General features: G+C 45.5%; 1 protein-coding gene across 1 annotated transcript in view; it reads right to left on the reverse strand.

Moving 5' to 3' along the window:
• The window catches only part of LOC103663638 (regulator of G protein signaling 7 binding protein), a 100068-nt gene extending 88110 nt beyond the window's left edge, over positions 1-11958 (reverse strand). The window contains exons 1-2 of the mRNA XM_040622234.1: positions 8971-11958; positions 7917-8083 (exon numbers count right to left, since the gene is read on the reverse strand). Coding sequence (XP_040478168.1) covers positions 7917-8083; positions 8971-9135 — 332 coding nt within the window. The 5' untranslated portion in view covers positions 9136-11958. The remainder of the gene's footprint in view (positions 1-7916; positions 8084-8970) is intronic.
• Positions 11959-12348: the final 390 nt, after the last annotated feature.

Raw genomic sequence — 12348 nt, forward strand, 5'->3', positions numbered from 1 at the left:
ACTTTCAAGCGCTGAAAATTTAAAGAACGCCTTTTAAAGGTGATCCTAGTGGAAAATCATTAGTTCACTATTCAATACCCACTGAGCAGACAGATGTTACGGGGTGATATTTTATCAAATAATTTTAAACATAATTTGAGTTATCTTAAAATGCACCCTGCCCGCTGATCCCCTGTAATAACGAACACCTATGCCTCAGAAATTGCTTAGTTGTGTTTTTTTAAATTTTTTTAACGAATTTATTTATTTATTTGAGAGAGAGAGAATGAAGGAGGGAAGGGCAGAGGGAGAAGCAGACACCCCACTGAGCAGGGAGCCTGACGTGGGGCTCGATCCCAGCACCCTGAGATCATGAGCTGAGCCAAAGGCAGACGCTTAACCAACTGAGCCACCCAGGTGCACCTTAGATGTGCTTTTTAAGTCGTCTTTTTTTTTTTGTCTTTTTAAGTCTTCTGTTGTTTGAAAACAACATACTGGTTTTCCTGTTACAAATCAGAAAGAAATAATGGTCCAAAGCAATAGACAAGTCATAACATGTGAGCTAACCCACCTGAGCAGTTCTTACTGAAGTCTCTGTCAGAATAGGTTTTACAGGACCAAATAAAGGTGGTGAACGCACAAAACGGACGTGTCCTCACTGACTTGCCACTCGGGGTGCAAGCTTGAACGAAACATAGCCTCGCTCTCTTGTACTTCACCATCTAAATAATAAAATGCCGATAAATTTTCCTAAAGTTCATTTTAGTTTAATTTTCTCTCTGACTGGAGCATTTGTTAAGAAGGCTCTAGCAGGGTGAAGGTCAGATCTATTCAAAGCATAAAAAGCTAAATTCAACAGGCAACGGGAAAGCCCTTGTCTAGATCGCATATCACCTGTCATTTTGTGGCTAATAATAGCATTGTTCTTTAATTTGGTCTGAGTCAGTACTGTGTCGGTTGCTTATGGTTCTTAAGCAATAGTATTAGTACCCCTGAGGGACCACCAGCACCTACCCAGTTCTAGCCATGTGGATGAGAGAAGTGAGCACCGCGTACGGGACTGTCACATGGCTCTCCTATTCTCCCCCCCCCCAAATATTCTCTCCTGCAGCTGGATTTTTGTTCCACCTTTATGTTCCATGTTTACACACTAGTAGTTAAATTGATTAGAGCCAAGCGCTGACCACGTTGGGGATTCAGTACCTTTGTGATCACATTCATTTCATACAGAAAGCCATCTAGTCCTTGGTCACAAACCCCACCCCTTATATGAGCTAAAATAAAGTCCTGCAAATGATAAAGCACGGGGCACTGGGCAGTCCCAGTCTCTGTGTGGAAGTGTTGACAGAATGTACAAAGTGCTGGGCTGAGCTCTACCCCCATTCCCACTGGGCCCAAACAACCCGCAGCGTTCATTCTCCTACAGATGGGTCAAGGGAGTTTGTTCTGGGTTGACTTATGTCTCCTCAGCCCCAAATTCATATGCTGAAGTCCCAAGTCTCAGTCCCTCAGAATGAGATCTTAGTTGGAAATACGTTGTTGCAGATATAATTAGTTCTGTTAGCATGAGGTCGTACTGGACTAGGTTAGGCCCCCTCATCCAGTATGACTGGTTTCCTTATAAAGAGACAAAAATCTGGACCCCCACACATACACAGGGAGAAGGATGTATGAAGATGAAGTCAGAGATGCTTCAACAAGTCAAGGAACAACCAGGATTGTCAGCAAACCACCAGAAGCTAGAAGAGAGAAACAGACTCTTCCTCCTAACCCTCAGAAGGAACCAACCCTCCCCACACCTTGATCTTGGGATATGTAGCGTCCTTCTGTGAGACAAGAACTTTGTGATGTTTAAGCCACCCACTGTGGGGTACTTTGTTACGGTAGCCCCAGCGCACTGATACAGAATTGTTCTCCCGTCCTTCCCTTTGATGGATAGCATATATAACTCCCCTTTCATTATTTGACCAGTGAGAGCTAACAGTTTTAAAGCAAAAACACCTGTAATAGAAAGGAAACATACAGGACAGAGTGGGTGATGTGGCAGGCCTGCCAACCGGGCCTCTTGTACTAATGAGGCCTCCTCCGTCATGTGGATTAAGAAAGCTGTGAGGGCTGCCTCCAGGCTCACCAAGCACTTCCATACTCTCCCACCCCACGTCCTGGCTGCTGTCTCAGCCCCAGTGTGGAAAGGAAGCATTACTGAGTGAGCTGCGAATCTGAATTCTCCCTCTCCCTGCTCTCCTGACTTCCTGGCAAACAGAACAAGGAACAAATAAGAACCAGCTAAAAGTGGGACTGGAAAAAATGGGGCAGAAAAGTCAAATAGGAGTCAAAACTAAAACAGACCAAAAAGAAAAAAAAAAGAAAAAACAGGAGGAGAGATGGAAGCAGAAAGAAGAGTGAACGAGGCATGGTTGGTCAGGAAACTAATTGCTAGAGGGAAAAATCTGAAATCTCTGGGTATGAATCTCTATGATATACATTATATTGTTTCCAGAACCCATTAGGAAATTAAGATTCTTCTTGTGATCATAGTGTGTTCACATCTCAACAAATTATCTCTGGAATTCCGTCATCAAACTTCATGCATGATGCTTCTCTTTATTTTATTTTTTATAGATTAGTTCTGTAAATGAAGTCTGTGTGGTTCCCCCTGAATTAACGTAGAACACTGGAATTACAGAGCCAAAGACTCAGGTCATTCCGTTCAGCCCTTTCACTGAGGTGTACAGAGAATTTAACGGACTTTTCCAATGTCACACAGCCGGTACCAACGCAAGGCCCAAAAACTTTATAAATAGAACGTAATTTATGAGGAATGGAGTTTGACTTGTACAAAGAAAATCTTTCTAAACTACTTTTGAACCCTCACATATCCATATTTTTAAGGTATTAATGAAGAAGCCTTGGGGCGCCTGGGTGGCTCAGTCAGTTGGGCATCTGACTCTTGGTTTTGGCTCAGGTCATGATCTTAGGGTTGTGGGATCGAGCCCCATGTCGGGCTCTGCGCTGGGCGTGGAGCCCACTTGAGATTCTCTTTCCCCCTGCCCCTCTCCCCCACTCATGCCTCCAAAAAAAAAAAAAAAAAAAAAGAAGGAAAGAAAAGCCTTTTGATAGCCATCTTGGAAGCCTCAACCTAGAAAATTCCTCCAAACATAATATAAGGAACTAAGATAAACAAAAATTTATTTCAACCAAAGTATGTATTTGAAAAATATTTGATGGATAAATTTGTTTTTCATATAAGTGTATCATGATGTCCTGAATTTTGCATGTCTTATGAATAACTATTACGAACGCTAATCTGAATTTCTAATAGTGGAACTGTGTGCTAGTCAGTCTTCTGGGTGCTTCATGTATGTTCAGTTACTCTGTCCTTACAATACCATATGATTCAGTCTCATTAGCTGTTAACCCCATTTTTCTGATGAGAAGACTGAGGCAGGGAGGGAGAATATCTGCCTTTATCCAAGGTTACGCTATTCGCAGAAAGGCAGGGCTGAGATTTGAACCAGGCAAAGTCTGTGTACTTGGACCAGAGTGCCTGTCTGACCTTTAGCACGCTGCGAAGCAGTATGCCTATCAGTGCACATGGATTCCTAGCAAGTGGTAAAGCCAGGATTTTATCCCAGTCTAATCTGATTTAGAGTCCGAGCTCTTGCTCATCACTGGATACTGCCTCTCACATTTTCATGCTTAAACCTCACGTTCGCTTTGTCAGCAGCCACCGCCAGAAGGTAGTGGTGTGAAGGCGATGCAGGGCAGCCCAGGCACCATAGCAGCCGTGGAGGAAGAGGAATCCCAACCCCCTGCCCACCAGCCACAGCATCACCTCCCGGCGTCTGCGGGAGGATACCGGCTCCTCTGGGTGGTTCTTGGCCTGTGCGCGCTGGGCTCTTTTCTCTTCATTCTCAGGACATGCTGTGTTTGATCGAACTGGCGCCAGACCAGGGAGCGATTGGCATGGGTTCCAGTCTTAGAGCAGCCTCGGACTGGCAGAGTATCCTCTCGAGGCTGGGAGTCATGTACTTGGCCCCACAGATCGTCTCAACTACCCCGTGGGGAGCATGACCACTAGCTTACAGAGGAGGGAACTGAGACTCAGTGAAGTAGTTCCATCAAGGTCACAGAAGATGGTTCCCCGCCCAGGTCTGCCTCAATGCTAAGCGTTCACATACACTTGCCCAAGTTGTCTCTAAAGTCGCTTGAAATCCTCTATATCTCCTCAAATACACAAAACAAGGAAACTGTGCTCTATCAGTAGACTCTGGGCCCTGAAGCCCTAGGGATTCTTCAAAGGTATCTCAGGAGTTATTTTGGGAAGGAAGTCCAAGGTCACGGCTCCTGGTAGCCACCTACCCCTGATGTGTACACACACACACACACACACACAGACACACTAAGCAGGGCACAGCAATGCCACTTTCCACCTGCTTTTTAAGTCTGACTTTCCACATTTAGATGGAAGGAAGATTCTGCTGCTAAAACAAGTTTGGGGACAATTCTAGCAAGTGATCCCTGAGGCCCCTCTTAGCTTTAATACCAACGTGAGGTTCAGGGACAGTAACCGTGGTCACTCAAACCAGGCAGGAGAGAGGGGGGATTCACCTGGCTGGCTCTGTTCAGAAGACAACAGTTGCCTTCGAAAGAAAAGGTTGTGCTGCAACTTTGGCTGATCCAGGCACAGTTCGAGAAGGTGTCATGATGACATCTGTGATGACGGCCATCTTACCCAGGGCCAGCCAGTGAGAAACACAGTCTGAGTTTTTTTCTCTTGTGGTCACCGTTCCTTGAGGGCGTCATTTAGGGATGAAGAGGGTCTAAGCATCTGTGGCTTAATCCCAGCTCATTGGCTTTTCTCTTTTTTATTTATCTTGCTTCATTCTCTTTTGACCCTGTCTACCTTCAACCCAGTCTCTCTCCTCTGGCCCCAAGGCCAGGTGATAAACAGGAGAGGAATGGTCTGTGCTGGTTAAGAAATAAGTCATTTCATTGATTCCTTCAAGTCTTGCCTTTGCCCCACCTATGTTCCTACTCAGAGCAAAGCACTGGAATTTCGGTGATAGCTGTCAGGCCGGCATCTTGATGGATGCACGGAGAGCCAAGTGTTCTGTTTCCCCATCCCTAGAGCTCCTACCCATTTCACTAAAAGCTGTGTATGTGGGAAAGAGTAAGGCCAAGTGTTATTCGTGGTGATAGTGATTATACCTTTCTACAGGGCACTTCTTGAGTTATATTTTACACATCATAACTTCGTTTTGAACGTGCAGTTCAATGATTTTTAGTAACTATATAGTTGAACAGTCACTTTTGGAACACTCCCATCCCCCCAAAAAGTGACCTCAAGCTCATTTGCAGTGACTCCCTGTTCCCACTCCCAGATCGAGGCAACCACTAATCGACTTTCTGATGTGCATAGATGTGCTTTTTCTGAGCATTTCATGTAAAAGGAATCGTAGACTGTGTGGCATTTTGTGACTGGTGTCTTTGATTTAGCATACTCTCCTTGTGATTCATCCATATGTTAGTGTGTTTTCAGATTTCATTCCTTTTTTACATAATACTTTTTAAAATGGCAGCATTATGTAGAGGGAAGATCATGGATTTCAGAAGCATGCAACGTGGGGCCAAATCAAAGTCATACCACTTTTTAGTTGTGTAACTTTGGGCAAGTTCCTTAACCTTTTTGAGCCCCATTTGTAAAAATAAGGATAACAATCTCTCCCTCGGAGGATTATTCTATGCGTTAACTAGATCGTGCTGGCAAATGATGGGTGCTCAAGAAACCCAGTCTTTGTGCCTACATTCCCCGGGAGCCTTTGTTTTTCTTAACCCTGCTTCAGATTTTAGGGTGAATGCTACAGTCTCCCCACCAGCTTTCCCACCATCTTGACATGAAAGCCAATATATAACTAGCAATGTCAGGGACTAAATTCCACCAAGGAGAATCACATCTTTTCCTAATGAAACCCACATGGTAGGAAGCTAAAGGGATTTCCTTCAGTTATAATACCATCATTTTTTTTTTTTTTAGAAAGAAGGTTAAATTGTATTCATTATTTCAGGGAGGAAATGTTTCAGATTCTGTCCTAGAACATTGTACAGAGTTGGCCTTACCTTATCAAGGCTCTAAGAATATAGTTTCCCGCTAAGTCTTACAGAACTGCTCCCAACAAAATCAACTCTCAGATAACATAAAAGTAAGTAGCAAAGGGTTACCAACCCCTGAGTATATAAAATCCATCTCAAATCCTCAAAACTCAACTTTGAGCCAGTAGTTTCAGACTCCTTCTTTCCTGAAACTTTGGAAGAACCTGAATTTCATGGGTGTCACAGACTAAACTGAACTCCTTGTTTCCTTCTCCAGTCTATCTTCTGTGATTATCACCTGTCATCAATTTGAGTTTCACCTTAGAGGGGTCCTGAATATAACCCCATCATAGAGTCTTGGACACAAAGTTGACAAAAATGCTACTTTTTAGCTCTGGGCATAACATTTCCTGTTGTATATCTGTTTTCCCTTCTGAATCATTGTTTTTCTACAGTTTTTATTCTACCACCTTTCCCCTTTGTGTTTCTGATTGTTTTACCTCCCTTCTTCTCTGGGATTTATCACAACTGCATTTCTTTCCCAAGTTCCTTGAACACTGAATCCCTTTGCACCTCCTAGATGGAATCCCACATTCACTTCCTGTTAGGCACAGTGTAACAATTAAAACAAAAAAGGCTGAGGCTTCTAAATATTTCTACCAAAAGCAATAGGTTTGTAATAAACTCTGTCTCACTTCAAGGACATTAGATAGTATGTCTTTACTCTTGATATAAAATGCCACTTGTTAAGTGTAGTTATTGAGAAAGGCAACATAGGGCTTTCTAATCTATATATACCAATAGTCACTATACATATCATTGGCCTTATACATATTATTGGCATTAAAGATAGCAAAGAGTGATTCTTTCAAATGAAGAAATTAGACATAATTTCTACCCATGATCAATCTGCAAGATAATCAGGTTAGTCTGATAGACTTGAACTTCGATTGTGATACAGACATACACAGAAAACAGACAAAAGGCTATATCCAAATGGAATCAAACACTTAGTGTATTTCTTTAAGGATTCCTGTGTTTCCTTCCTCTATGTTCTTATTTGAGTATAGTAACTTGACAAAATTCATGACTAACTTCTTTCCTGAGATTGAGACATCAGGAAGTAGAAGATGGGGTCTCAGAAGAGAAGTTTTCGCTCACTGTATTAGCACCTAAAGTAGGACTGGGGATTCATAAGCGTGATAACAAGAAATAAAAATAATGGGGAGGGGCACGTGAACAGCTTAGGTTTAGATGGATTTGTGAATTTCCCCAGTCTTCACGGAAATTTTCTTCTGTTAAAACTTTCCTTTCATCCACTACAGTAAGGAGAGTAATTTATATCCAAGACTTTATTTTAGGGATTTTATTTTAAATGGTATCACAGGAATTTATCTCATGGTATAAATAGTTTAGTAAATCTAGGATTTAGCAAAGATTTTCTCTCTACTGAACTGGACTTTTATGCAATAGATGTTAGCAGCAGATGACAAATAATCTTGAGGTGTGATGACTTCACTTCATTTTGACAGCCACACATTCTGGAAAAAATCGGAAACCCCGAGTCCCAATATGTGGGCAGCATATTGCAAGTTAATTTAAAAAAAAATCACTTAATGACCCAAAGCTTGAATATATGTATATTCAAGAATCACACAACCTTCAGATTGTAACTTGCATCTAGTTAGTTTGTCTATAGCTCTCAAAAGAATCCTGATCTCAGGGTGATCGGTTAAAACCCCAGATTTGCAGAGATCACTTCTGAGGTCTTGACCACTTTAAATAACTGTCTGCATCCATGCATCACGTATATGAATGATCAAATAATGCCAAGAGTCTCCTACCCCGAGATGGCAGCAAGTTTTTGGTGTGCCTGACGAGCCATTTCACAGCCTTTGGTTCTTGTCTTGTGCATTTCCGCCCGGAGTGAGGGGCAGCTGATGGAGACGTCCCCGATAGAAATGACCAACTCTCGGTACAGGGCCACTTGCGTGTTGAACTCTTGGACAAGCTGGAAAAGAATTGAATTTCTTTCACGAACGTTTCCTATTTGGGTGTATACGAACATGGGTTTTCAGTGACCCCTCAGACAACTCCACAAGTCTCCAGCTAAGGAGCCTACAGATTGCTTAAAGATCAAGGCACAAAGATGGTAAGTTTATCTTTGTCCAAGGCAAGTGTTTTTTTCATCGGGGAGTCCTGTCCTGGAAGCTCTATTTCCATACCTGCTCCCCCCGCCCGCTCCACCCCCCTCCCTCAGACTCAGTTTCTGAAGAGCAAGAGCATATGCCACTCCCAGGTCACTAGAGCTTGATGTTGGGAACTCTCACATATATTGCTCCCCTTTACTATAGCTAAGATAAGGTTTTTAAGTTGCGTGGGGGAGAAAGGCCAAAGATAGGTTGCGATAGGGAAACTGTTCACCTGCTGTCAGACCACTGAACCAGAGACTCTGGCTCAGGAGCCTGATGGGAAGACCGGCCACAGCCTCTGCGCTGGAACCTTCGTCCCCTCTGCAGCGCCCCGTGTGCTCTGTTTGGGTTTATTTGCTGCTGTCTCCCCACAAAGCAGCACCCCCACCTTCCCATCCCCTCCCTCCCTGGTGAGCAAGCCACTTCACCGTGTCTTTCGCATCCACAGTTCTCTAAGGGGGTAGAGGCATGACTTACAGCTGCCGACCCTAAGACCCTTGCCGTGACACTTCTTTGCGGGGACATTACGACCCGGGTGTCACCCCGAATCTGGGGACTGCAGATTTAAAAATAGTGCATGTGCACGTGATCGGCATGGAGGAGCTGAGGGTGGGGGAGTGGCTGGCAGTCAAGCAAACGATTAACATACAAGACTCCCCCACCTCCTCTCCAAAAAAAAAAAAAAAAAAATGCAGTTTTCACCTACCATCTTGCAGTCGTCCAGGGCTCGTTGGGTTTTGTGGGCGCTCTCGGAGTTGCTGCCCCTGCGCTCCCAATCCCCGCTCTGCAGCGGGGGCTTGCTGATCTGGAAGATCGAGGAGCGGGTGGACCGGCTGGGGCGCTTTTTGCGCCCATTCGGTGCAGAACTCATGCATACACATCCACCAAGCCGAAGCCGCTGGTGCAGTGCGCCCCGGCGCGGGCGGCCCGGTCGTTGCCCTGCGCGCCGCCAAGCAGCCGGAGCCGGGAATCGAGGCGCGGCGCTCACAGGGTTGGGGCTGGCTGCGCGGGTGGGTAACCTTCAGCTTGAAGGAGAGCCGGGGAAGCGCTGGCTGTGTCGTGCAGCATCGCTTCCACTGAGCAGCGAGGAAGGGGCTCGGTCAAGTTCTGCTCAGCAGCATTGCCGGCCCTGTCCCGGGAGCTGGGCGCTGGCGTGGGCTCGCACTACCTTCCGCTCGGCATGGGTTGCAACGCTGGGCGAGAAGGAACGCGCCGCCAGGCGGTTCTGAGTTTCCATTCAGATGGGGGAGCAGCTTTCAAAGCCTGCGCTGTAAGGTGGGGGTGGGGGGGTATGAGTGTCGCTCTTGCTTCAGTGTCTTCCCGCAGCGGCGCTCCGTCGTCTTTCCCCTCCCTCCCCCGTCGCCAGGCCTAGAAGGGCTGGCAGTCCCCGAAGCAGGCAATCGGCTCTAATAGGCTGCCTTGATCCCCCGTCTCTACGGGCTCATCTGTTTGAGGATCCCAAATGAATCCGTGGCGGGACTGGCAGACGCAGGGAATCGGTCCGCCTGACGTTGTGCGCTGCCCCGCACATTGATAGGACGGGAATACTAATGTGATCCGTCCAGAGAACCCCCCCCCCTTCTCCCTCCACAGTTTATGCACTTACCCAATCAAATCCCCGGGAACGTCAGTTGCAATATTACTTCATCTGCGCTATTCTTAGAAACGAAAAGTGTCATCAGAGTGGAGCACATTGCCACATGCTGGGACCCAAACATGGATTTCAAATCAACCTGTGTGCATTGAAGGCCTTTACCATCTGAGACCATCTGGGGGCCACAGACAACCAAATCCCAAACCTAGGAGCAAGCCAGGTTTTTGATTCAAAAGGAAAATCTCTTGATGACCTGAAAGGAAAGCTTTGTTTGCCTGAGTGTGTTGGTGTAGTTGTGTTTTGGTTTTGGGTTTTTTGTCTTTGTTGGGCATGCAGGGAGGGGGCTAGCAGTGGGTAGGGCAGAACGCACAGATGGCTTCAGTCAGATTGGTCCTCCTCCCATTTTCACCAGTAAAGTTCTTGGTCTTGTGTTCCAGAGTGTCCAGACCCGCCCTGACTGTTTCCCCTTAGAGACCCAACAAGTAAGAGTCACCAGGCCTCCCTTGGACATTCAGAATGCCCAGTTCTCCTTCATGGGACATCGGTGGGTGGTCCAGGAAAGTGGAAGGGATGCCTGCGTGAAGGAGGGTGGGAGTGAGTTGCTGGGCCATTTAAGTCCATTTTTACCAGTGACATCCCAAGATTCTTGTGGAAGAAGAGAGGTGGAGTTGGTATTCTGCTCTAATGTTTGTTCTCATGAATGATTTATTTGGAGGGGACAGATAAAGAGGTCTACCACAGGGGAACTAATTATGTGTCCAAAAGCCTCATGAAGAACAAATCGGATGTTCCAGGTCACTCTTTTAAGGTGACATCGAGAGTACACACACAGGGAATAGAAATAGGAAGACTAACACCTTAAGGGGGGTGTCTCTAGGATTTTCTTTTCTTTTCTTTTCTTTGTTTCTTTTTCTTTTTTTTCTTTTTTTTTTTTTTTAAACAAGACAGGAGTGGGATAAGAAAGATGCTTGGTATTTGTCCCAGGTTTCTATTGCAGAGCTCCTAAAACCCTTGGAATTTCCTGAGTGATAAGGGTGATAGGAGCCTTTTATCACCAGGAAAGACTAAGAATTGGTTAGAGGTTTGGAACTCTCAGTCCCACCTCCAACTTCTCTGAAGAGAAGGACTAGAGATTGATGTAATCATGAATAGCCAGTAACTTTATCAATCATATCTACATCATGAAACTTCCATAAAAACCACTGCACAGTGGGATTCGGGGAGCTTCTGGGTTGTTGAAGGTGTGGAGGGGCTGGGAAGGTGGCAAGCTCCTCAGCCCCCCTCCCCATACCTTGCCCTGGGCATCTCTTCCTTCATAGCATTCTTTGTAGTAAACTGGTAACTAAAGCCCTTTCCCAAGTTCTTTGAGTCATCCTGACAAATTATGCAATCTCAGGGGGATTTGTGGGAACCCCTGAATTGGTGTCAGGTGCGACCAGAGTGTGGGTAATCCGGGGACTTGGTACTTGTGACTGGTCTCTGAAGTGTGGGCAGTCTTGTGGGACAGAGCCCTTAAACCGTGGAGTGTGATGCTAACTCCAGGCGGTTAGTGGCAGGATGGAGATGAATTGTAGAGCACCCAGTTGGTTCTGGAGCGTTGAAGAAGTAGTGCTGAAGGAGACACTGGGGAGGAAAAAAACCCTAACAGGTGGACATCTGAATGGATACTCAGTTTTTGCCTAGTATTATTTGCCTAGTATTTTACAAAAGACTGAGAATCCGTTTTCCCTAAGAGTGGGAAGAAGGAGGCATTAGCCCCCATGTTGACCTTGATGTGCTCCCCTCCCTCCAGATGCTGGATGACTTGGAGACCAGGGTGGGGAGCTCTTCTGTTGGCAGTCTCCCCAAACGTTGAAAGATAAAAGAAGATAACTCTTACCGAAGTCTCCGACTATTCCTCTTTCCTCAGTCTCAGTTTTGTCTGAGTGCAGGGAGAAGTTGAGGAACACATCAGGTGATTGAGTGAGATTTGCTAGCATTTGGTGAGTGATGAGGATGCTGACGAAGAAGATACAGGCAGCCTAAGGGGCCTTAAGGAAGAATGGATAATACTCATTTGTAAACTGTTGAAGTCCCAGTGATATAACCCCTTTCATAACAAGTAACTAACCCTCCCCCCGCCCCCCAAAGTTAAAGTCTGTTTTAACCCCAGGTTGGTAGTGCTTTGGAGAATTAAAGGAAAAGAGATTTCGTTTTACATGTATGTGGTCAGAGGATAACGGTGGTCAGTCTTCTGGAAATCTTTTGCCACTACTCTTATTTCATCCCTTTCCCTGCAGGGCAATAGTGGCTCCCACCAGATTTGAGCGTCTCAGTAGTAGGCTTCTACTCCAACTACAGCCATCTGGTTTCGACTCCCCCCTTCTTCTGCCTAGAGACAGTTTCAACAAATTAAAAGAAAAAAGGCAACATAATTGTGCTGCCCGGTTTCTAGCCATATTTCTTGAAGGAGGTGGGGGGAGGGAAAAAAATGGGTTCAAACTCAATGCC

The sequence above is a fragment of the Ursus maritimus genome, unplaced genomic scaffold (assembly GCF_017311325.1).
Source record: "Ursus maritimus isolate PB19 unplaced genomic scaffold, ASM1731132v1 scaffold_5, whole genome shotgun sequence".
NCBI lineage: Eukaryota > Metazoa > Chordata > Mammalia > Carnivora > Ursidae > Ursus > Ursus maritimus.